The sequence below is a fragment of the Zalophus californianus genome, chromosome 7 (assembly GCF_009762305.2).
Source record: "Zalophus californianus isolate mZalCal1 chromosome 7, mZalCal1.pri.v2, whole genome shotgun sequence".
NCBI lineage: Eukaryota > Metazoa > Chordata > Mammalia > Carnivora > Otariidae > Zalophus > Zalophus californianus.
This window is the reverse complement of record NC_045601.1, coordinates 32,600,946-32,627,344: the sequence shown is the minus strand read 5'-3', so window position 1 is coordinate 32,627,344 and position 26,399 is coordinate 32,600,946. Positions and strand designations below refer to the sequence as shown.

Here is a 26,399-nt window from a genome sequence, read left to right as displayed (position 1 = left end):
CCTGAGGAGTGGGAGGTGGGAGTGGAAAGCAAATGAGCAAAATCTCTTAAGGCCAACTGTTGGGAAGAGAAGTCTGTTTTTCCATTAGAGACCTAATTTGACATTGTTGCTTTAAAAAAAATCTAGGTTTATTTATTGCCATTTTGTTTTCATGTATAAAAACCAACTATGTATACAATTGCTAATACTGGTCAATTCAAATACTAAAATATGAGAAGGTGGGCCAAAGACTAATTACATTTGAAAAGTCATTCAAGTAATAGGGCAACAGCCTACGGAAGAATGGCCCCCCAAATTAAAAATAAACTCTGAATTTACAAGAATATACTAGCTTCTTCTTACCAAGTGTTATAATTAACATTCCCTCCATATTCTTTATACTTTTATATTATTTCCCTAGATATCTCTGGTATCTAGGTAAAATAGTAATATTTTTTTCCTAGTTTCAAAGACTTATGTCTAAAGTACTGAAGTGCATTATGTAGTATATTAGTCAAACTATTCTTGATCACACAGACATTAATTAACGTGTAATTAATTGATGTGTAAATTCTTTTTTTTAAAATCCATGCATTTGTTATTATCTTGTTTTCAATGTCTAAGGGTCAAAGGCTTTTGGATTCTATTTATAGTTTCTGGAATTCTCCTTCCTTCTCTCCTACCATTCTGTTTGTTCCTCTGTGGTTATGAATTTTAGCATGAAAAGAACTATATTTATGCTGTTGTTGACAGCAAAATATATTTATATAAAAGCAGAAGGTACATAAAAATCCATTAAAGCTCAGTTTATAATAAGATTTCATATCAGTGTATTGATTGCAATGTAACATTATTTCTTTAAAGGAGTAAAGCATATTCATCCTGTGGAAGAGGCAATCATGGTTATAACAATGAGTTTAAGAGCATGGAGGTAACTGACTGCTTTATTATTTTTTTTAACATATTTATTGAGCACCTACTTTGTGATAGGCCATCTTCAGGACCCTTAAATATAGCTGTGAACAAAACCCATAAGGATCCCTGCCCTCAGGAAGCTTTCATTCTAACAGATGAATGTAGACAATTGATGTAATAAGGAAATAATATTATTTGGTATGTCAGGGGATAAGTGCGATGGGAAATAAAAGTAAAGCAGAGTGGGTAGACACTGCGGGTGTTTCAGGGTACCATGGGGGCAGTATGCAATTTTACATAAGGTGTAGAGGGTCAAGTTCATTGAGATGATGTTTGAACAGAGGCTTGAAGAAGCTGAAAGATTCTACCTTTCAAATATTCAGGGGACAAGTGTCCCAGGCCAAGGAAACGGCCAGTGCAAAGGCCTGAAGGTGGCAGTGTGCCTGGTATGTTGGGGATGAGAGAGCCTTCATAGGCTGTTGGAAGGATGTTAGACTGTAGCTGACTCAAGAGGAAGGAGCAAGGGTTCATCTGGGTACATTAAGTCCCAAATATTTATTAGACATGCAAGTGGAGATGTTATATAGGCACCTAAAGAGAGTCTGTCTATCCAGAGATAAGAAAATTTGAGTTTTAGGTATGTAAATTATTCAAAAGATATGCAACTAGAGATGATCCTCAGAAACTGAGTACAGGTAGAAAGGAAGACCAAGAACTGAGCTCTAAGCAAATCTACGTGAAGAGGTTGAAAGAAAAAGAGTCACTAGCAGAGACACTGAGAAGTAAAGCCAGTAAGGGGAAGAAAACCGGGAGCATAGTGCGTCCTGGAAGCCCAGGGAAGAGACTATTAGGGAGAGTCCATGAGTCAAGTGTAGCTGATATTCGCCTATAGGTAAAGCTTAATGATTTTTTGCAACCTGGTAATCTTATTATTTCCATTAATAATACACACACACACACACACACACACACACACACACACACACACTCCTTCCCAAATAAAGAAAAAGTGTTGGACTTTTTATGAATATACTGCCTTTTAACATTGTCATGATGAGCTATAGATCCTTGTAAACATTTGAAAAGTCTCTGGAGACAGTGCTTCTATGTTAAATACAGTAGTATTTGATAATTAAGTTAATTACTATAAGGAAAACTTAGGCTCCCAGTTCTTTGCTAATTACCTTGGAAAAAAAGATTATCTATCTATTGATCTATCTATCTGGCCCTGTTATCAAAAAATAATGTTTATTTATGTTTGACACTTTTCTTCTAGTTATTTACAATCTGAAAATATTAGATGTGTTATTAATAATATATTTAACATGAATTAATTAAATGTAAATAAAAGTATTTAGGTTTCTTCATCCTAAAAGTAAAGGGGAGGTATATTTGAGAAATCAGTGGGTTAGTATAAGTTGTAAAAACATTTAGTGTAGAGACTTAAATAGTTTTTGTCACGTATTAACTATTTGAACAATGATATGAAAGGACTGTGAAAAGAATATCTGATGTTATTGGATGAATTTCTAATTTATACTGTCTAGCTATGGTAGAACTGTGCTGATACTGCTTGTCCACTGTGGCTTGTTTCTCCTTGTCTGTTGACATACGAAGTACTGTGGAAGCAGGTACATTTAGCAAAAGTAAATTCAATATAGATTATATTTGGTTGGAATGGTTGGAATCCCCATCATAGATGCAAATGATATAAAAATCATTTTCAAATCTGAAAAGAAATCCTTACAGTAGCCTCAGACACAATTGGAGAGCTGGGACAGAAGGAAAATGGTGTCTCTGCCAACGTCTGTTTTTGACATCTAGTAACAGTAGGACTATTACCACCTAGGCTATCTTCTTGGCACATGGACCGAGTTTTAAAGAGAAGACTGAAGTTGAGCCATTTGAAAATATTGAAATCTATAACCTAATGTGTGGTGAGTATATCTATATAAATTTAACATCAAAATGTGGATATAGTTTTAAAAATATGTATTTTGAAGTTGGTAATAAACTGAATCCCAGAGATGGATGCTTTGCCCTGAGAAGACAGAAAGTAGAAAAGATGAGAATGAATCATCATTCAGAATTATTCAGCAATAGGGGTGAATTCATTCTATTCACTGGCAATGATTTAGATCTCAGGAGACCAGCTTTTCTATCAGTTAGTTACTATTTGAAAATTTTGTAAAACTTAGATAAATAAAATGACATTTCTAACTTTTCAAAGCAGGAAAAGACCCCTAAAAGCACAAGTATTTTCTTATAATTACAGAGAAAAAGCTTCTGGCATAAAAAGATGATAAAAGGCCTTTTTGGACAGATGCATGGGATTACACTTACTGTTTAAAAAAAAACAAACTTAAGAATTAGAGTTTTAGGGGATCTCCCCTACTTTTATGCCTACATGCTTCCTTCAGAGCATTGTAGTAATAAATCATTTATCTCGGCAAGGCAATGGGTAAGTTGTAATTTCACCTTGAGCTTTAGGAATTCTGACGTAAATACACTCACAATTGTCATTCCTAATCTTGCCAAAGGTCTGTGGTGATTGAATATGACTTAGAAACCAAAGAGTATCCATTTGAAAATAATGTGTTGTAGCCTTAACAACTTTGGCTCTTGGTTCCCAAGCTGAAGTTTGTGGTCAGGGATGCTGGCCCTTTGTGAGGAGGCTTAGAAGGAACCAGATAGAATTTCAGTTCTAAGAGAGATCTATTTGGTGGTATTCAGCAGGAGCCACTTAAAAGACTTATGTTTGTAAAATATCTGTATATCGTATTGTTGTAGAAAACAAATAGAAAAAGTTATCTAAATATTACACAAAATTTGAGTTTAATTTTTTAAAGGTATCTGTCCTTAAAGAAGTTTCATATAACTAAGTAAATATACTATAAGTAAGATTGTAAATTAACTTCTTCAAAATTGTTTTTGATAAAAGTATAGCTTTTTATGCTAGAAAACCAGGATATGCTTAAGGAACAAAGGGATCGTTTAAGTAATGATACTTTTCTCTGGAGGAGCAGAAACAGTTCCTGAGAGAGTGTGTAGCTTCTATAACAAATGTTCCCATTGTCTAGAAAGAGGAGGTGATAGAAATCCTAGAAGGGGGTGTGGGGGGGTGTAGTGTATGCACCTGGGTGGCTCAGTAGGTTAAGTGTTGGACTCTTGGTTTCGGCCCAGGTCATGATTTCAGGGTAGCAGGATGGAGCTTTACATTGGGCTCTGCACTCAGTGGGGAGTCTGCTTGGGATTCTCCCTCTCCCTCTGCCCCCCACCACTCTCTCTCCCTCTCTTAAAAAAAAAAAAAATCCCTGGGGGAAGAGACACTAACCTGAAGACATAGGCAGTACAAGACCATATTATAGCAGAATTTATTAAAGGAAGTTTTGTTTTCTTCCATCTGCAAGATAGATGTTGTTGCCTTTTAATTTAAAACTACTTTGAATTTATTTTTAAACACAGATCTTCTACACGTTCAACCAGCACCAAACAATGGCACCCATGGTAGTTTAAACCATCTTCTGAAGGTACCTTTTTATGAGCCAACCCATGCAGAGGAAGTATCGAAGTTTTCCCTTTGTGGCTTTACTGTTCCATTGCCCACAGATGCTCTAAATTGTTCATGCCCCGAGCTACAAAGCGTAAGTAATAACTTTACACATCCATAAGAATGTAAAGGGGCAAGTTAATCTATAACCAGGGTTATAACTGGGGTAGCGGACCCCCAGGTTTGTGTTCTAGTTCAGATATTTACTAAGTAAATGTATGTGGTTTCTCTGAAACTTGTCTAGAGATGAGAGATGCATTGTAAGATTAAGTATGTGAATATGCTTTGTAAACTGGAAAGCACTATTTGGACATTATTAATTCCCTTGTGAGCTAAGTGTCCTTAACAATTCAACACAGTAGAATCTTGGAGCTCTCTTTGATTTCCTTCCTCTTACAGCTACAAGACCTCTTACAGGTCTTTTTAGTGGGTCAGGCAGTTGGCTGAGTTCAGGAGCTTGACTTCAGACCCCAAGAGACCCAAGAGACTCTTAGGAAGGTGAGATTCCAGCGCTAGGAGTCCTTCCCCAAAAGGCAAGGAGTCAGAACAGAAGCTCAGAATCAGCACCAACCCTACCTGTGAGAACTAGAGCACAGGCATGGGGGCTGGGATTTCAGGATGGAATTGGAGCCCAGTTGTCAGGAGTCCATCAAGTTAAAACCAATGTCAAGGTGCATTTGATGTCAAGTTCAAAATGTTGTAGAGCTAAATAAGTACCTGCTGCCTCTGGGAAGAATTATTCCTTATAGCCAGGAGTCAGCAAAGACTTGACTTCCTCTAATCCTCAAAATAACATTATACCACATAGATCAATAAGTATATAAATAAATGCTGACAAAGAGAGGCTTTAAAGGACAAAAGTCTGGTCAAGATTTCCAATAAAAATCAAATCCACTGCCCAGATCAGAGTAGAGGTGTGGGTTTCTTACCTACAGCTTACCTGAATGGAACCTCCATTTAAAATAATAATAATAACAACAATAATAATAATAATAAACATTACAATGTAGGTGTTTTTGTCTCCATTTGAGGAAGAAGGAAGAGTCCAAGAAGTTAGGTAAACTGTCCAAGGTCACAGAAATTTGATCTACCTGACTGCAAACCTCCAAATTCTTCTTTGTAAAGAATGTCCTTTGCTGTTCAAAGTGCGGTCACAGAAACAGCATCTGCCTCCCTTGCAAGCTGGTTAGAGATCCAGAATCTGAGGCCCTACTGGGCTCAGGATTACTAATCAGAATCTGCATTTTAACAAGACCCTCAAGTGAGTTGTACTCATATTAAAGCCTGAGAAAATGAAGGATGATGTCATTCCAATTTAGTAGTTGATTCTAGCCCCATTATCAGCTGTTATCTTTGTTAACTCCCACACAAAGTATCCCAAACAGTAGTAGGATCTGTATATTTCTGAGCAAGTGGTGGAATTGGAATTTAAACTCAAGTTAGTCTGGCTTCTTTGTTGAGTAGTAAAATATTTGGTATTACTGCAGAAATAACCCTGACCACTTTTTACATACATGTCTTAATCACTTCGACTTACTCTCTCTCTTCCCCATGTTGTCTTGCAGAATACTTCTCTAGAATATGTGAATCGTAGGCTAAATCTCTCTCAAGATGAAAGTAAGTCAATAGAAAACATGTCAAGTCTTTGGTGTTTAGGCCTAACAAAACACGATATTGCCTTTTTGGGATTCTTTAAAATAAGCTCTCAGAGGCTTTTGAACATAAAGATTGTATTGCCAATATACAGGAAGAAAAAAAACCCACAAAACTATTATTATTATTATTATTACCTATTATCTTTTAAGTATTCTCGTGTTAAACTCACTAGGCCTGTTTCATGATTTTAAAATGGGGATACCTTCTTTATAGAGTTTTTTTGTGACAATTAAATGAGTTAATATATGTGTGCACTTAGAATAGTGCCTGGCACACAGTAAGAGTTTAGTAAATGTCTTGGTTGGTTGATAATCTTTTTATAATCTGTTGAGTGTTACTGCATGGCATGAATACCTTATAGGTTTTTTTTTTAAGATTTTATTTATTTATTTGAGAGACAGAGAATGAGAGATAGAGAGCACGAGAGGGAAGGGGGTCAGAGGGAGAAGCAGACTCCTTGCTGAGCAGGGAGCCTGATGTGGGACTCGATCCCGGGACTCCAGGATCATGACCTGAGCTAAGGCAGTCGCTTAACCAACTGAGCCACCCAAGCACCCGAATACCTTGTAGGTTTTTAAACTATCAATAATTGATGGATTTTTAGAATATAATAATAGGCAAATGAAAATAAGTAAATACATTAGGACCTTCTTTATAAAATTGCAAAATCATTCCTATGATAATTATTAAGGTAGGTCATCTTTATTACAAAGTATGTCCTTTTGGATTCGAGGTTGTATCTCTTCAAATATGTCCTGTGATCTGTTAGCTGCTTGGCCAAATTACTTTTCTAAACCCTAGTTTTGTAATATGTAGAATGGAAAATAACACTTGCCTCAGAGCTGTAAGAATTAGGAGGTTAAGTATGTAAAGTAATTATCAGAGTAACTGGTACATAATAAACCACCAGATGATAATTTTATGCATAGAAAGAAACATTTGGTCATTTTACCAACATTTTTATTTGATGTTATTTTCATTTTAGTAACAGCGACAGAGAAACTAAATTTGCCATTTGGGAGGCCCAGGGTTGTGCAGAAGAACAAGGAACACTGTCTTCTCTATCACAGGGAATATGTCAGTGGATTTGGAAAAGCTATCAAGATGCCCCTGTGGAGCTCCTATACAGTACCAAAACCAGTGAGTTCTTGTGTCCATTGAGCCATGAAGGCTGCAAAAAGTTTGTAGTTCTCAAATAGTCTAAGACTTGACTTTTGATTTTCAGTAGAGATCCCAAAGGGAGTTCACTGGTCTGTGTCTTGTAAGACAATGTCCCAGGTATTTCTTAAAGGTATTTATAGATGCTGTGTGTGTGCAAAGGAGAACGCGTTGTGTTTTGCCTGGAGAAATTAAAAGGTGTTCACAGGCCAATTGGTAAGGCAGGTAGAAAAGAAGCTTTCCAAGAGAAGCAACACGAAATACAGAGGCACACTATTTTGTCTATCCTACGTACATGGTGGGTGCACCTAGAAGGTGATGCTAACTAGATTATAAAGGGCTTTATATTTATTTGATTGTTTAACAAATACTTTACCATCTGCTGTGTGTTATGTTAGGCACAAGGAACACAATGTGAGTAAGAAGTAATTCATCCCTGAAGCACTCTAATAGGTCAGGCTAGACTTAACAGGTATAGATTTGTTATGTCACATCTCTCCAGGCGGCGCATGAGAATCCAACTGTTGAAATTCTCTTCCTTTTTCATTGTCTGGCAATCTCTCTTTCGATAAGTGACCTTGGGACATTTGGCTACCAAAAGAAAGAAAATGTCAGATGTCTATCTCACACCATATACAAAATTAAATTGCTGGTGGATTTATAGACCTAAATATGAACAGCAAATCCATATTTTCCTTTGTGTATATCTTTATGACTTTGGGATAGGGAAGGATTTCTTGGGACACAAGAACAACAACAACAAAAATACAGAGGAAATTGGCTAATTTGGCTATATTAATGTAATGGGTGACAAAAAAGACAGTTATGAATGAGACAATATTTGCATTGTATATAAGAAACAAGAGGTGAGTATCCAGAACGGTAATTAGGATCCAGAATAGCTAATAAATTTCTTCTACTAACCAAGAGAATGGCAAACATCTTAGTTAGTAAATGGGCAATGACTATGAGCCAAGCAATTGAACCTCATTAGCAATCAGGGAACCATAAATGAAAGCAAAAATCAAAGTCTGCCAAAAGTCAGTCAAAACACCCCTTCGGGGCAGGGATGGTTCTATTTAATGTATCCCAGCACAATAGAGCTGCCCAGTAAATGTTACCTGAATGAATGCATTGCCTAAATTAATCCCAACCATTATTTTAAAAGACTTAAGGAGAAAGCAGTACTTTCAACTAGAAGAGTAAATAAGTAATCAGGAAGCTGTTCTTGTCAAGATAATCTTGATGTCTTAGATCCAAAGACTCTGATGATAAACCTCTACCTACTACTGTTCTTGCTAGGAGTATAGATACTCCACTTTTTATGGCCAGGAAGTGATTGATTGTATCTGGTTTATTTACTCTTCTTGTTCCAATTCAAGATTTCTGGAGAAAAATAAGCATATTTTCCCACTATTAATTGAAGCTTTTTGTGTTCTGAGCACCAACTCTGCTGCTGACAGTGGTTTAATTGTGGCCCACGGTAGGAGAGCATTGATGTTGTTTCCCAATGTAGGCAAAACTTTTACCGACTGTTACCTGAGTTCATGTGTATGGTTAATGGCAACATCACTTTCCTATTATGCAAAATGTTCAGTCTGTGACTTTCTTCAACACACTGTGGAACAACAATGTGAAGTTATTTATTCCTTTAAATAATTCCTATTTGTTTTTGGTTTTGAGAAGGGCAGTATATTCAAGGCCAATCTTAGCATTCAGTTCTCTATTTTGAAAAGTCCAGGTATCAGGGATTGTGTGGCGCTGAGGGGAATATTTATGTTTTTAATACTTTTCCCCTTCCGTCTTGCATTCCTGAACTTATATGAGCTTTAGCAGAAACCAGAGGCGGAGAGATTTTAAGTGGGCTCAGACCAGGAGTTTAGTACAATTCTTTTTTGTTATTGTTTTAAAACTGGCTTCTTTGTTACCAAAAGTTCCTGTCCTTTCACTGATCCCACAGAACTACTTGTGTATTTCTCCCTCCATGTGACAGGATGGAATTCTAGCAATTTTCTGCTTTCTAATTCAGAAATTACTCTGTTAGTATGTTGTGGTTCAAGAAAATTACACACAAGGATGTTTTGAGATTCACATAAAAATGCTGTAAATCAGCCCTGTGTTTGAAAAATCAGACTTTAAATAAGCACTTTTTGGAGCATGGGCCCAATTGGCTTGTGCCTTTAAGTTTTATGGAGCTTTTGTTTTTCTGTGGTTTTGGTGGGTTTTCTAATTTTTGTTGTTGTTATTGTTATCTCAGAAGAGTTCTGGAGAAGGAGCTGTGATTTGAAATCGTGCTCCTGCAACAACAGCTTCAAAACTATTAGGGTTGATTAGACTGTATATGGGTTTTGCTTCTTGGCCCATTGAGCAGGACTATGTGAGCTGTTTCTTCTGTTGCTGGGTGAAAAATTGAAATTAGGAGCAAAAATTGTGATTATGTTTTAGAATATATACCTTATAAATTTAATGTAAATCAAAACACTTTTTCACAGAAGAAAATCTAGCACTCTTGATTCTCTCGATCTATGTGTATATACGTCCCATATCACTGGATTTTTGAATGGCCTTTTTTCGTTTCAAAAGCTTATTAGCGCTAATATTATAAATTATGGCCCAATCATGTTTAATGATTCTTTAAAAAACTAGGAACATTATTATGTATCGCAAACATTTTTTTGGAACTATAAGAAATATTTTTCCCTATAGAAAAAAAACCACGGCCAGAAAAATAATAATTTTAAAAGTATATAGTGATTATCCTCACCATAAGATCAGATGGTAACAATCCAACCTTCAAATAAATAAGTTTAGTTTTTATGTTCAGCCTACAGGTAAAGAGAGTCTATAACCTCAATAAAAATAATTTTATCCACTGTTCAAGTTTTATTTTAACCCCACGCCAGACTAGAATTGAAAGCATCTCGCTTTCCTGTCTGTGCTCATCTACCTCTCTTCAAGAGTTTTGAGAGCTAGGGAGTTCAGATTTTTATCTGAGTGTCTGAGTTCTATTTATTGTTTTCCTGACTTTCTATCCCCTGGCTTAAAGAACTCTAAAGAACTCTGAAGAGCTAGCAGGGTTGAAGCTGTTTCTGTATGTGGGAAGTGGGGGGGGGGGATGGTTCACTGTGCCTTCTCTCAGGAGCCCAGGACTCAGAAGTGACACGATTATACCTCCCCTCCATCCTTCTAGAGGGCTGCCTATTGCATAATCTCCCCTTTCTAAAAGAAGGCCACATCCTGTCTTTCCTTGTCTTGATGCACTTATATTAGGGGTTCAAGTTAGGTATGTAAGAAGCAAGATTTTCAGTAAAAAAAAAAAGCATAACTTTTTTTTAGCACTTTCTGGCTAAAGCCATCCTGATCCATGTCCCCCGACTCTAAGTCTATACTACTTTGAGAAAATAGTAAACATTTTTGCCCAACTGTTATGTGAGTATAACTTCTATAGCTGCAGCCTCATGAAAAATTACAATATACTTCCTTCCTTAACATTTTTATAATTTTTAAAATTTATTTATTTTTAAAAGATTTTATTTATTTATTTTTCAGAGAGAGAGAGAGTACAAGCAGGGGGAGTGGCAGAAGCAGAGGGAGAAGCAGGCTCCCCGCTGAGCGAGGAGCCCCACTCAGGACTCGATCCCAGGACCCTGGGATCATGACCTGAGCCGTAGGCAGACACTCAACCCACTGAACCACCCAGGTGTCCCCATTTTTATAATTTTAGCTGTTGAATATAGGCATTTCATCTTCCTTCCATTACAGAAAATACATCCATGGCTATATTGATGTGTTATACATTTCTTCAAGTAAAATGTACAAAACGTGATGTTTTAGAGTAAAATGATAAGGACGTGTGGTAGGAAACATCAACTCATGAGGTTCTGGGCGTCTCTGGGGCTGATAATCGATATTGTTGGTTCTCCCATTTTATGACATCTTTACATGACCCTTTATGTCAAATGAAGAAACCTGGTTGGTTATTCAGAACTGTTTGCTCTGGTGTGTTTCTGAAAGGATATAAACAGATGTTTTTAGCTTTCCAGTGTCTGCCATGAGGAGAGTGGAATGAATGGTGAGAGCTAACCCACTGCCTCTAACACAAATATCTTCATATTCCTTGATTTATTTTTTGGTTTGGCGAGTTCTATCACTCAGGAACTTCCTGAGAAAGGAAGAAGGAAATGTGTATTTTTGAGACTTTATGTATCTTAAAAGATTCTTATTCCATCTATACACTTGATGGTTTAGCTTTAGAATTTTAGAGAGAATTTTTCTTCAAACTCATAGGATATAAAGTTTCCTGCACTGATTCTCTAATGTTTTTTATATGTTCCCTAATTTTTTTCCATCTTTTGTCTTTAATTTTACTTTTTTCGAGATATTTGCAACTTCATCTTATAAATCTTATTGAATATTTTATTTCTGTTGTCATATTCTTTTTTAAATCCCAGGAGCTCTTTCTGCTTTTCTACTGCTTTCTCTTCTTCCTATATGTATGACATATATACTCTCATCTCTCTAAGGAGCAAGTTTTCTTCTCTCTCTGCATTGTCTCTTTTTTATCTTGGTTCCTCCTCTAGCCCGAGAAAATGTTTGGTGAGCCTTGGTTATAATTTTATATGTTAAGGGACAGTCACTAAGCTGTGTGGCTGGGGGCTGGCCAGCTGGTAGACTTCACTATAGGTTGATCAGGATAAGAACCAGCCATTTTGTTGGGGATTCCTAATTGTAAGCATCTAGTTTTCCTTTGGGCTGCTTGGTATCCCAAAGAAAGGACACTTTTAATCTAATAATTTTACACTCAGCATATAAAATTGGGCAGCCTTCATGTGAGCAGTGAGACTGGGGGGAGTCTTACCATTCAGTATATGGATTTTTATTTAATCCCATTGCTTTCAATATGGTGCACCTGCTGTCTGGGCTGTTTTGTGTCCTTCGGTCTGAACATTCCTCCGGTGAGTGGACTTTCTATCTAGCCTCTTTTACAGACTTTCAGCCTGTCCTCTTCTTTCTGGCCCTATGTACATTACCCGTCCTCAGGAGACTTCCAGTTGTACCCTTGGGTTTTGGAATCCACTTCTTTGTGCTTTCCCCAGTCATGGCTTTTGGTTGTCAGTGTATACTGGTCTACTAAGTCATGTTACGATAGTAAACAGATGTTGATCTGATCTCCAGTTTCTGAAAATTTCTTATTATCCATTATGTGTTTTCATCATTAATGTTCTTTTAATGGGATTTTGGAAGGGAGCAGAGATAAATGTGTTCAATCTAGCTGAGGAGTCTATTCAACTTCTTTATCGTGTTTTCCCGCTGGAGTGTTGTAGTCTGTTGGGGAGTACCTTCTGTGGTTGGCTTTCCTCAGACTTCACTCACCCTCATCTCCTACCTATTCTATACCTCATCATGGTACTCTCCTGCCTATGAATACAGTGCACAGAGTTTTTTGCCTTTTTCTTTGTGAATTGATCTTATACATTTTATTTTCCTCCAGCTTTATCGAGATATAATTGGCATAAAATATTATATAAGCTTAAAGTGTACAGTGTGATGATTTCCTACATGCATATATTATAAAATGATCACTATATACATTTCGGACACCACAGCTAATTTTCGCTTTTAGCACAATGCAGTGAATAGGGGAAGGACATCGTAATTTAAGTTAACCTTCTTTTTTTGTTGTTAAGAAATGTATACATTGTGGGCAGGTAGTGGTATATGAATCAAAATCGGAAAAAAATGAAATGAATAGCAAAGTGTTTACTTACTCATGATTATATGCTAATTGAAATATAATGATGATGTAATACTGTATTACCTTAAACACTTGAGTTAGGCAGCATATTTATAAGATGCCTGCTAGTGGATAAGTTATTGTATTAGTCTTTAAATAGAGTTACACTGGGTGGCTTAGTTGGTGAAGCATCTGCCTTCGGCTTGGGTCATGAGTCCGGGCTCCTGGGATTGAGCCCCACTTCAGGCTCTCTGCTCAGCAGGGAGTCTGCTTTTCCCTCTGCCTCTGCAGCTCCACCTGTTTGTGCTCTCTTTCTCTCAAATAAATAAAATCTTAAATAAATAAATAAATAAATAAAGTTACAAAGAAAATTGCAAAAAATATATTCCTATATTACATGATAAATGAAGCACAGCTAACAATTTTTTTAAGTCCCCAGGTAAGTCCAGACAACTGTAGCTTCTTTGAATTAATCTCAGATTGCCCAGCTGAAGAATAACATCCTTAGTTTGTATGTGTATTTTTAAAATGAAATGTTTTTATTTTGTTTTCAATCTTTACTTATAAATACACCATATATGTATCCACCTAAAAGATCCTAAAAAGAATTTTGTTTTTTAGTACTAGCTCCCGTTATTCGTTGGCTCTCACTTCACTTTTGTTCTGCAAATATTCCTTTCCAAGATGGATTTGATTTGCCCTCCCAGTGTCCCTAACCAGAAGGGAACCACAGAAAAAAACATTGCTGAAGACATCCATTTCCATTGCTTGCGTAGACCTGATTCACTAAGAAAATAGGAAAAGGTTAAATGAAAAACATTCTAGGGAAGTTACAAACCATATAAGGTGATGGGTTAGCCACGACTGTGGGCGTAACTTTCTTTTTCTCTCTTTCAACAGGGAGACACATCGCCTCTTCCTCCCACTGTCCCAGACTGTCTACGGGCTGATGTCAGGGTTGCTCCTTCTGAAAGCCAAAAGTGTTCCTTTTATTTAGCAGACCAGAATATCACCCACGGCTTCCTCTATCCTCCTGGTTAGTAGAACTCTTTTTTAGAGCAGTAACTTAGAAAGCCCTCATCAGCTGGATGTGGGCATGTGCCTTAAACATACGCTCCCTGCCGAAACTACCTGCTTGGGCTAGACTAGCTGCCCAGGAGGCTTCAGCGGTTGCGGGCTGACTTGAAGCAGCACAGCAGCTCTAATAAAGATGAATAAATTTTGCAGTGCGAACCAAACATCAGCGCTAATCTGGCCCACATGTTCAGAGAGTTCGGCAGGTTTAATTTTAAAACTGAAGATTGCTTGGAGAGGGACGCAGAGCGTCCAAAAAAACATTTTCTTTTTTCTGGCTGCCACCCAAGCGAGGGCCTGCAGGGAGCACGCAGCTGTGCTCGTGGCGAGAAATCAGGCTGGAATTCGGGCCTGTCGCACACAGAGCATGCTCATGCCCAACCATTTCACACCGTGGGTTACGCCGCTGAATGAACTTTACATTTTTTGTTTGTTGGTTTTTAGGTTTTTGGTTGCTTGTTTTTTGTTGTTGTTTTGTTTTTAGAAAGCCTCTCTCTTGAGAACACGCAAAAGCCAGGGTCATTTTTCTAAACTCAAATCTCTTTCCTATTCAGCAGGAAATGTCATTTTTATGAACTCACTCATGAGATTCTCAACAATTTCAGCTTTTGGGAACGGGTTTGCTTCCTGATATTTGGCTTCATTTTTCTGGAAGCCATGACCTAAAGAGGTCAATTTAGAGATTTATAATTTAGGAGTTCTTCAGAGTGGGGAAAAAAAAGCCTTCATGAAAACAAGTAGCACATCAATTTAAATCCCTAACACAGAGTTAGAATAAATAAACTGATATATCTTATTAAAATGTCTGCAGAGTTCCCAAACTTACGCAAACACTAGGATGAACCTTAAGTAGTTGCAGTATTTTGTTAATAATTTTTAATTGAGGTCTAAAATTGTATCTGTTGAGCCGTAAGGCATTGGTTGATATATAAATGCCTCGACCAGGAAATGAAATTAATAACTAAACAACTTGTCTCAAAAAATCTTAAGGATGAAATGAAACTCTTCGCTAACTCTCCACTATTTTTTTGTTAGAAATTCTATTATAAGCTCATCTTATTTTTCTCTGAAAAGGAGGTAAGACTATATGGATTGCTATCCCAACTTTCAGGGCTCAATTTAAAAAGTAGAAAAAGCTTCTAAGCGTTCTGAGGACTGTGAGTAACATGTGAAATTTTAAGGAAAAACAAAAAACCCCAACAACTTGTTTTTCCTTGCTTTTTGGTGCCCATCCATTGGCCTTCCATTTAAATACTAACATACCCAAGTATAGTTTAAATATAAAAACCATTATAATAAACATTTATAGGCTTGTAGCTTTTTTAATCCTCATGCTATTTCCACGATAATAGATGTCATGAGACAATGAAGCACAGAGGGACCGAACACTTTGCTCCAGCACTCACTATGCTAGACAGCACTTCCAGAAGTCCTCCAAACCAATTGTGTGTGGTGTCGTCAGCAGTCTTTATCGAGTTAAAACTCACTTTCTTAGGGAAATTTGATTTTGGAAGAGTTATTTATAGCAGCATTATTATTTTGTGCACATTCAATAACTATGTATGCATACTGGTACAGTGCTTGTTTTCTAGGGCTATTATAACTGATTACCACAACCCTGGTGGCTTAAAACAATAGAAATGTATTTTTTCACAGATGGAGAGATCAGAAGTCCAAAATCAAGATGTTGGCTGGGCCATGCTCCCTTTGAAGGAGAGAATCTAGGGGAGAATCTTTCTTTACCTCTTCCAGCTTCTGGGGGCTCCAGACATCGCTTGGTTTATGGCGACATCACTCCAACCTTTGCCTGTGTCTTCACAGTGACTTCTCCCCTGAATCTCTCCTTTCCTGAACCTCCTCTCTCTTTTTTATAAGAACACCAGCCTACTCTAAATCCAGGGTAATCTCATCTTGAGATCCTTAACTCAATTATATCTGCAAAGACCCAATTTTCCTATGTATCACATTCACAGGTACAGGGGGTTTAGGACTTGGACATATCTTTTTCAGGGTCACCATTCAACCTACAAGTATCAAATGCATAAAACTGTCAGGATTGTTGATAACCTCTACCGGAGAGTACTCAGTATCCCTGTGTTTTGACTGCTAATAAATTTTCATTAGTATGTAGTACTATTTTGCGTATTATGTAGTATGTTATATTTTCTCCTCTGACTAAAGTTAATCAAATACATTTGTTTTGCAGCAAACAATAGAACTTCCGATAGTCAATACGATGCTTTAATCACAAGTAATTTAGTCCCTATGTATAAAGCATTTAAACGTAAGTATACATTTAGATTATTAATTTAAAAATACCTAAGTGACTTTATGAACTTATAAACTAAACGCATCTTTTTTTTTTTGCAATTTGTCTCTGATATTGAGTCATTATGCTCTAATGCTTTAAATTTAGAAATAGGAAGGATCTCTGACATAGTTTTTTTTTTTTCAACTTCAACTTTGGGTACCTTGTGACTAGGACTTCAATAATTTGTTTTTAATCCTAATTTAGCTCTAAATGGTTATTCACAAAACAAAATTTTACTGACACTTACCATAAGTGAGTGAAAGGTGTTTGTCCCTAGAATCATAATTAATAAAACAGTATGTATGTTCTGACTGTTGTTTGAATATCACTGTCCTCAAAGCACCTCGGCATTAGGAAGGAATTTGGAAACATGTTTTACTATAATGTCAAGACTGCAACTACATCAGCAACAGGAAGTACCATCAATGTGACTATTTTTGTTACATGGACTATTTTGCAGAACTTACCTAATCACCACTGACAATTATCGAAGCAGAACTTGACGCTATTTAAATGTACCTCTCTATAATAGAAAATACTTCCATGTTCAATAAAGATAGACATTTTTAACATCTAATTCTATTATTTTTAGAAATGTGGGATTACTTCCACAGTGTTCTTCTTGTGAAACATGCCATGGAAAGAAATGGAGTAAATGTGGTTAGTGGGCCAGTATTTGATTATAATTATGATGGTCATTTTGATGCTCCAAATGAAATTAAAGGGTAAGTAATTTGAAAACAAATGGACTTTTTGATTTAGCAATAGGGTATCATGAGGGGAAACCTCGTACTCTAAATAAAAGCTTAATATTCTAAATATCACACAACATATTTGTTTTTAATTTTTTTAAAGATTTTATTGATTCATTTGAGAGAGAATGAGAGAGAGAGAGAGCACATGAGAGGGGGGAGGGTCAGAGGGAGAAGCAGACTCCCTGCCGAGCAGGGAGCCCAATGCGGGACTCGATCCCAGGACTCCAGGATCATGACCTGAGCCGAAGGCAGTTGCTTAACCAACTGAGCCACCCAGGCGCCCTAAATATCACACAATATATTTATGTAGAGATGCTATCATTGACTATTTTCAACTAGTCTAAAAATGCTGCAAAAATTTTATATGGCAAAAATTTAAACTAATGGGCAAAGAAAAAATGTTGAGGAAAAGTTCAGCAAAATTTTTATTTAGAAAATTTCTAAACAAATGGGCATAGGGAAAATGTGATTTTGTAAAGGTTAAAGAGAAAAGACTCACTGTACTATCAGTAAATATAGAGCCAGTCCAGCAATTAATTTAAAAAAATCAAGCAGTGATGATTCACAATATTGTCCAATAGTGGATGATTCATAAAATATCTCCCAGGAGAGGGTAGAGGCTTCCTCTAGAAAACCAGTCCTATTAACTTGTATATCTTTGTACTAAACCTGGTCATAATATGTTGCTAAGAATTACCTTTGAATGCAGCACACAGGAATAGAGAGTTTCAGTTTTATTCATTATTTCTCTTTATTAGCAAAGTGTATGAAGGACCAAACTAAACAACGGTGCTATCTGAGCCTAGATTACGTAACGCAACAGTTTCTACCTCTACCTTTTGATAGAGGTAGAAATCAGTGTGTGGCCTTTTTCCATTTCATTTGTCTTGTCCTTATTTTAGTGCTTATTAACACTATATTTTACCTTTTAATAATTCTAGCAAACACTTTGATAGCACTTTACCACATGCTAAGTATTTTTCTAAACACATAACTTTAGTCCACAAAACATTCCTATGTTAGATGCTGTTAGCACCCATTTAGAGATGGAGAAACTGAGGTACAGAGAGGTTAAGTATCTGGTCTATGTTCCACAGCTAATAAGTGGGAAAAGCCAGGATACAAACCCTCTGAGTTCATGTAGAAATCCTAAAATCACAGTACTATCACTGTTTATAGCAGTCATATTTCTTTTACTGGGCTCATCATAATAGCCTACCCTTATTTTGCACTTAAAACTTTTAAAAGCACTTTCATGTTCATTATCTAAAACTAAAGGACTGTCATATCGGTTATATGGATTTATCCCCTTGTCCACCCTGTGAAGTTGGTAGTAGAGGTCACCTCCATGTTAAAGTTGAGGAAACTTACCAAGTCATAGAATGTGAGAGGATTAGCACCCACCCAGACATCTAGCAGAAGTGCTCTGCTAGAGTTGGCATTGGGGCTTGTTTCCAGTCCTTTCTCTATTGCAAATCGTCACTATAAAATATAAAGTCAACAAAACTAGGAAACACAGGAGGCATAATGTCATGGTCTGCTTTTCTTTGTATTCTCATATGTTCCCACAGCATTCTAATGACCAAGTTTGGACTTCTGTAAAGCTCTGATCTGGCTCATGGAAGTGTAAAAATATGTGATAAGATTTTGTACTTTCTATTCATTTGCTTTCTTTGACTGTATTTTTACTTTAGCATTTCTTTAAAAAAATGTATAATGACATTTAGAAGTTTTAGAAGCAAAAGTATACTAACATGAAATCTTTTTAATTGTGTTTTTAGATATATAGAGAACACTACTGTTCCCATCCCAACGCACTACTTTGTGGTGCTGACCAGTTGCAAAAATCAGAGACACACCCCCGATGCCTGCCCTGGGTGGTTGGATGTCCTCCCCTTTATTATCCCTCACCGACCTACCAACGTGGAGAGCTGCCCAGTGAGTATGCTCCCGGAGAGTCCTCAGGACCTGAGAAAGTGATTAGTCAGATCTCCTCCAGGCTTTCATAAAAGTGGCTTTGACTACAACATATTTTTTTAGTTGTTTCATGGGTAGAGTCGTACTAAATTACCTCATTTTTAAACTTTTCCTTAGACTATTGCTCTTTATGTAATTGATGTCAATTTAAATATGTATATGCCTACTTGAACATGTGTTTATATGCATATCTTATGTATTTTATTCATATACATTTTATCCACACTCATAAAGGAAGGGGTGGTATCTTATTAATATTTTGATTCTTAACACAGAATCTTGAGGGCGCTGTGCCAAAGTTGGCACTCAGTTAATGTTTCCTGAATGAATGTGTAAATATAAAAACTCCATCAGCTTGAAACATGAGGTCTGAAATTATTTACATACACACAATGAATTAAAGTAACTCTTTTTTTAAAACATCGTGTGTTAGTCTACTTCAACATCTTTCTGGATCAAGGAAAATTGTATGTAAATAGTTACTTAAACTTGCATATATTTTTTATAGGAATAATATGTACTCTTGTAATTGGGTTTTACTAGTTATTCAACATGAGTACCTATTAAGTGCATAGTGCTGTGAAAGAAAATTTTTAGAATGCACCAACAAGGAATACATTGTCTCTGCCCTCAAGGAGTTCATATATAACTTTGAGATATAAATGAGATATATAAATGAAATATAGACACATAAATGGTTCAGTTGATAGCATAAAAATTATTTTTAAAAAATAAGAGATGTCACAAAGTTGCTTTAATTGCTAAATCCAAAGTTGGATTAATTGCTAAATAACGTAAGGATTTACTGTTTCAAATTTGAAACACATTTGGCTGGAATAATCAATAAAGGAGAGTTATATAAAATGAGAGAGTAGGGCTGGGCCCTGAAAATGGGCAGAATTTGAACAAATTGAGAGGATTGAGAAGAACCTTCAAAGGAGAAAAGATTTGGTAACTGGATGCAACAGCCAAAGAAAAAGGGAGACTTGAAGATGAATCAGATTTTAAATGTAGGTAATTAGGGAAAAACAGAGAGAGGGAAGTTAGGAATGAGAATTATTTTGGCAGGTAGATAAGATAGTTAAGTTTAGGCATGTCCTTTGTAGAAATGGGTGTTCACATGGAAAATCCCATAGGCTGGTAGAGACTGGAAATTAAAGCTTAGGTTCTAGGCCAGATTGGAATTCATCTCTATTCTTTCAGTTGTTCAACACATAACTGCCTTCACCATACTATGTATTATGGGAGATACACCAATAGATTAGACATGAATTCTATCAAAAGGGGCTCACAGTCTAGCCCTTCGATGGCTAGTACAATAGAAGAAGGAAGAGATAAGTGGCACAAAGAGGGATAGTTAAAATTGCTTTAGGTTTTCAAAGGAGAAATATTTCTTAGTAGGGAAGGCGACATTCTAACTTGGTCTTGAAGATAAGATTTGAACTTGAATGTTTGAATGGTCTTTCAATGACTAAAGATGGAGGGCAAAGATAAGAGGCTAAGCCGTGACTCTCCCAGAGTCCTAGAGTGGGCAAGGGTTTCCAGAAAAGGGTAAGCCATCATTCTTGACTTACTCTTCCAGTGGCAGAAGTCATGACTAATACACTGTGGTGCTGGTTACCACTGAATCAGAATTAAGTAGTTCTTTCTAGCCCGTTCTAGGTAGCTCCTATGGATTGATTAAAATGGGTATGCAAAGAAGAAACTATTGGCTATCCCTGGTCTAGACCTTTATTGCCTTCTATCAGAACTTTTGGAAAATGAATCCTAAGTAGTTTCATTGTCCCTTGTCTGCCCCTTCACCTCTGTACACCACTACCAACTTACCCTAAACTTTAGGTTTTCATTATGACATACTTTCTCATCCCAAAACTTTATCTACCCTGAATAAAAAACAAAAGCAAGCAAACAAAAGCCTCCTAGCCTGTACTTGAGGCTCTTCACAATTTACCTTCAGTTGACCTTACAAACCCAAACTGTAGACCCACTGAAGTCCTTGAAACTACTTGATGCATCTTGAGTTTCCCTACCTCAACATCATTGCTCGCTCTTCTTTCCTCAAATGCCCTTCTTTTCCATCTGCTAAAAATGTATGAGACAATCAGTTGTTTTGGGAAGGTTGAATTTGCTCTTGGTGGTCTTCAAATTGAGAAACTAGTTGAGTATCTAGGAGGATAATATGAGAAGCAGTATAGAAAAGATCTTACACGCATGGATTTTGGAGCTGGACATCCTGTGTTCAGTTACTGACATCGCCTCCTTAGGTAAATAATTGAATGTTAATCTCCTCAGCTGTATACAAAAATACACCTTCCCTCATAAAATTGCTGTGAGCATTAGATAAGTTATTTCATATAAAATCCTAAGAATTCTCAATACATAGTAAGCAAATGGTGGCCATTTTAAAGAAATCACATCTTATGTGGGAGTTAACACATTCTACAGTCAACATAAAATGAGATTGTATACAAATAAAATCCTCTTTAATCAGATCACCCAATAAGTACAGTGTGAATATATATATATATATATATATATATATATGTACACACACACACACAAACTGCACCTTAATGAGTCTAAATCGGTCAATATTCCCCCTAGCATTAGAAAAGGCACCCAGTGAAATAGTTGGCTTGCTTTAAGAGGCACGTTCTATGGAAACTGCACTTTTAAATATTCTAATCACTCAGTGCGGGGAAGTACCCCCACGGTAAGAGATCTGAAGGAACTGACACCAGTGTAGAAATGATAGATTCACAATTCCACCTCACACTTGGTCTAGGAAACTAGATTCATATAGCCTTGTTTATTTTCTTCCTTCCCTGTTCTTTCCATATTTTCTGCCCTTCTTTTACTTTTTCTTTTTTTCTCTCAACTTTGTGTTGTTAAATTCCTGTCAGAGAAAAGAGAATGTTGTCATGAATCCAAGTGGCAATCATTATTGTAGCTTGTTCAGAAGATACTGGAAAATACAGGTCTGGAACTTGGAAAAGACATCAGAACTGTAGAGACAGATTTGGTATTAAATTATGGGAGTGAAATAAAGTTGCCAAAGGGAAGAAAGTGGAGAGAAGAGATCCAAAGATCAAACTGAGGGAAATGTCTATACTTCCAGGATGGAAAACACTAGAATCGGTTGAGGAAACAGAAAGTGTCACTGAACAAGTAAGCAGTTAGAAAAAAAGAGGGAATTTTAGAAGCTTGGGGTGATCAACTAAGTGAAAGATCTTAAAAAAAAAAAGTCCACTCAGTTAGGTCATCCTTGCCAAAGCGATTTCATGAGTGTGGTAACAGCAATAACCAGACTGTATGTAGTCAAGGGGAGAAAATAAAGAAGTAGTTAGGGTGGAAAAATACTGAAACTGATATTGCCTCAGAAACCTAACAAAGCAGGTTGTATTTTAGGGGTATATAATACTTCTAACACATTCACAGTTGACTCTTGAACAATATGGGGGTTGGGGATGCTACCCCCCACACAGTTGAAAATTCATGTATAACTTTTCACTCTCTCAAAACCTAACTGCTAATAACCTACTCTCAACTGAAAGCCCTACAATACCATAAACAGCTGATTACCACATATTTTCTATGTATCATATACTGTATTCTTAAAATAAAGTAAGCTAGAGAAAAGAAAATGCTATTAAGAAAGTCATAAGGAAAAGACCATGGCAATTCCGTACTGTATTTATTGAAACAAATCTGCATATACGTGGATCCTCACAGTTCTAGCCTGTGTTGTTCAAGGGTCGATGGTATTTAAATACAGCTCATAAGAACTGTATGTATGCAAGGCTGCCCTTCTGTTGGGATGCACTCGTACAGTGAGCGTTGTCTATGGCTAGCTTCTGTTTGGATTGGTTGGTGCAGGTGGACTAGCTGGTATTGAGTAGTACCCCTGCCGAGATAGTTGTGTGTTGTGCTTTAGGTTTATTGAATTGCAATTTTATAAGAGGGTAGACCCAGTCAGGTGTTGAGTAAACATTTAGTTGGTGAGACACCAAATAAGCCATGAGACAGCAGAGCAATATAAATCAAGTGGGGGAGAACTTTATGAAAAACGTGATAAAAAAACATTAAATACTGCTGAAATGGGAAGTAGTAAACGCAGGGAAAAATAATTAATTAGATTCCCGTTGGCTATATGAACTCAAATTAATACACTGTATATTTATTAAAAAAATTAACATACATCATCAGCCCTTAGGGGGTTAGAGACAAGAAGTAGTTTCCTCTTACACTTCCTCTAGCTCAAATAATAGCTGCCTATTTTAAAGCTGCATATTTAAAAAACAAGTCAGCTACCACACTGAAGTCAAATGACAGGTTTTTTTTTTTATGTTCAGTTAGCCAGAATATGGTACATCATAAATCAAATGACAGTTATTAGAACACACTCTTCTAATTTAACAAACTTTTAAATTTTCTTACTTTTAAAAAAAATCTAAATGAAAATTAACAATACCATATGAATATCAGAAAATTGCTGTATAAAGAATAAGAAATTATGTAGAAATCCATGGCTCTAACTAAAATCGAATTAACTTTTTATATAGTAAAAAACCTGTTAAAAGTCAGATGGCCAAGAAATGTCTGAAAAGATGTTCAACTATAATGATACTCAGGGTAATAAAATCAGAGATGGAACACTATTTCACACTGTGATTTGGCAAGGATGTGGGGAAATAGGTGTTTTCCTCCACTGTCAATGTAAGTGTAAATTGATATGAACACCTGGAGGAGTACAAGGTTTAGTATCTGGAAAAATTAAAGTTGCATGTACTTTCTGATCCAGCAAGTCCATTTATAGATCTTAGAAACTCATATTCTTGAATACAGAAGGCATGTGCCAAGTTGTTCGTTTTACAGTATTATTTATAATGCCCAAAATACTATGAATATGGCAATGAAAAAAAGAACTGCCACCATAAACCACAGCTAAAAACAAGTGATTTAACTAGCGCTAGGTATATCACTATGGATAGATTGCAAACATAATGCTGATTGAGAAAGTAATTATAGAATACCACTTATAATATCACTTACATAAGTTTGAAAACTCAAGTCAATACTGTGTATTGTATATTGATGTGCATTAAAAGTTTAAAAACACAGACTGGATTCCATGAGCTCATGATAATGATTGGTGCTGAGGAGAAGGACAATGGGGATTTAGCTTCATCTGTAAGATCTTATTTCTTTTCTACCTGAAGTAAATATTAAAATAGCTAAACTTTATGACTTTGGTGGTCTGTATTTGTTCTAGTATACTTTGTACTTTTGTTTTCCTTTTATTTTAGGAAACAACAAAATGTAGCTATATCAAGTTAAGATTTAAGGCAAGAAAAACCCCAGGAAAAAGGAAAACTTCTAAATCATAAAAGATCTTTTGTTAATGAAAAATAATGCCCTGCGAAAAACAGTCTTTTGTTTTTCTTTTACAGGAAGGTAAACCAGAAGCTGTTTGGATTAAAGAAAGATGGCAAGCCCACATCGCTCGGGTCCGCGATGTGGAACTTCTTACTGGACTGGACTTTTACCAGGAAAAAGCACAGCCTGTCTCTGAAATTTTGCAACTCAAGACATATCTACCCACATTTGAAACCATTATTTAACTTAGTATATAAATGAATTCTGGCAGAACGTAAATGATTTTTTCCTGTTAAATAATCACAAAATAAAGTTTTCAATTTTTCCTTAAAAACCATGTGGCATAATTTCATTATTTCCTTCTCTCTTTTTCATCTCTATAAATGTGAACTTTATTTTGAAGTCACTTTTTTTTTTTTTTTTTTTGCACAGAGATTGTGCTGTTATGAGATCTACCCTTTTACATTTATTACCTCATTTATAATCTTGGGCTGTATTTTTCTGCCCAGCGTTAACTAAACAGAAGGGAGAGCAAGAGAAGGGTCACTTTGGTGAACATTATACCAAGAAGTGTTACATTTGACAATCAGACAATATTAAAAGAAGCACATTACCTCATTTAGTAATTTCACTTGTAAAAACTGTGTCAACAAATCTTTTACAGTAGGAAAGACCAGAAAACAACCTAAAAGACTGGTTGAACCAATTTTGGAGTTTGTTGAAACAAACAATGGAATGGAATGCTATTCCAATACTATGAAGAAAGAAGTACATCTATAGATGGAATGTATGTCTATCGTTAAGCAGAGAGCTAGGGAAAAGAGCATGCTATCACGTTCTAGGGGCCAGATGATAAAATGCCCTAGGCCACACGGTCCCTATTGCAACTACTCAGCTCTGCCTTTACATCAAGGAAGTAGTCATAGATAATATGTAAAAGAAATTGGAGTGGCTGTGTTCAAATAAAACTTTATTTACCAAAACAAAACATGGAGGGCTAGATTTGGCTCCAATAAACTTCCAGATGATTCTCTGATAAAAAGACCAGTTCATCCAGGGGACAAAAGCTTTGCTAGTGATGAAAAATCCTGTGACATAAAAAAAATGTCATGGCTATAAAAAAAATAAAATATTTCTATGAGGAGGCCAATTGAAGTATGGTCATTAATTACAACTAATTGAAATGTTAGTTTAAATGCCACTGGGTTGGTTTTTGTTTGTTTGTTTTTTACATATTTTCTCCGCTTGTAAGATTTAGCTTTAAACATTGTGCAGTGAAAACTGCAAACACAAATTGAAAACTACTTCTGGTTACATGGCAGAAACATTAATACCCTGAATACAAATAGAATTCCTCCAGTTCGGGTTCCTCTGCCCCATCATAGCCTGGAAATTAGATAAGATCACCTGACTTTAGACTCCACAATGGGGAGACAAATGAAGGATGGTTACACCCCTGAACTGAATTTAACTCTGAATGTCTTCATTGCTTCTGAATTTCTCTGAAAGTAACTAAATTGTTTTTTATTATCAGGTCAAATGGGTGCTCAACATAGAAATACAAATTTCAGTCAGAAAAATTAAAGTTACTTTTTTTTTGCATAGCAACTGTGTGATATACCTTCCTTAGGCGTAATCGTTATCTTATTAAAAAGAAATACATATGTGTGAAATCATTTTGAGGAAGGACACCAGTTATTTGGCAAGTCATGGAATTACAAGGGTCTTGAAATTGCTACTTTACAATTTTAAGTATGTAGTCCATTTTTTTATAATGAGTTTTATTTTTTAAAAATCTGAAAATGTAGATAATAATGTTAGTTGCATTTAAAAAATATTTATTTTGAAAGAATTTCCAAGATACAGAAAGGTTGCAAGAATGGTATAAAGAACTCTTGTATAACCTTCACCCAG

At 36.1% G+C, this 26,399-nt stretch overlaps 1 protein-coding gene across 1 annotated transcript in view; it reads left to right on the top strand.

Moving 5' to 3' along the window:
* ENPP3 (ectonucleotide pyrophosphatase/phosphodiesterase 3) overlaps positions 1-24,813 on the top strand; it is a 65,687-nt gene extending 40,874 nt beyond the window's left edge. Inside the window, exons 16-25 of the mRNA XM_027603383.1 lie at positions 844-910; positions 2,744-2,831; positions 4,360-4,538; positions 6,010-6,061; positions 7,086-7,240; positions 13,893-14,028; positions 16,273-16,350; positions 16,970-17,102; positions 18,914-19,070; positions 24,560-24,813. Coding sequence (XP_027459184.1) covers positions 844-910; positions 2,744-2,831; positions 4,360-4,538; positions 6,010-6,061; positions 7,086-7,240; positions 13,893-14,028; positions 16,273-16,350; positions 16,970-17,102; positions 18,914-19,070; positions 24,560-24,730 — 1,216 coding nt within the window. The 3' untranslated portion in view covers positions 24,731-24,813. The remainder of the gene's footprint in view (positions 1-843; positions 911-2,743; positions 2,832-4,359; positions 4,539-6,009; positions 6,062-7,085; positions 7,241-13,892; positions 14,029-16,272; positions 16,351-16,969; positions 17,103-18,913; positions 19,071-24,559) is intronic.
* Positions 24,814-26,399: the final 1,586 nt, after the last annotated feature.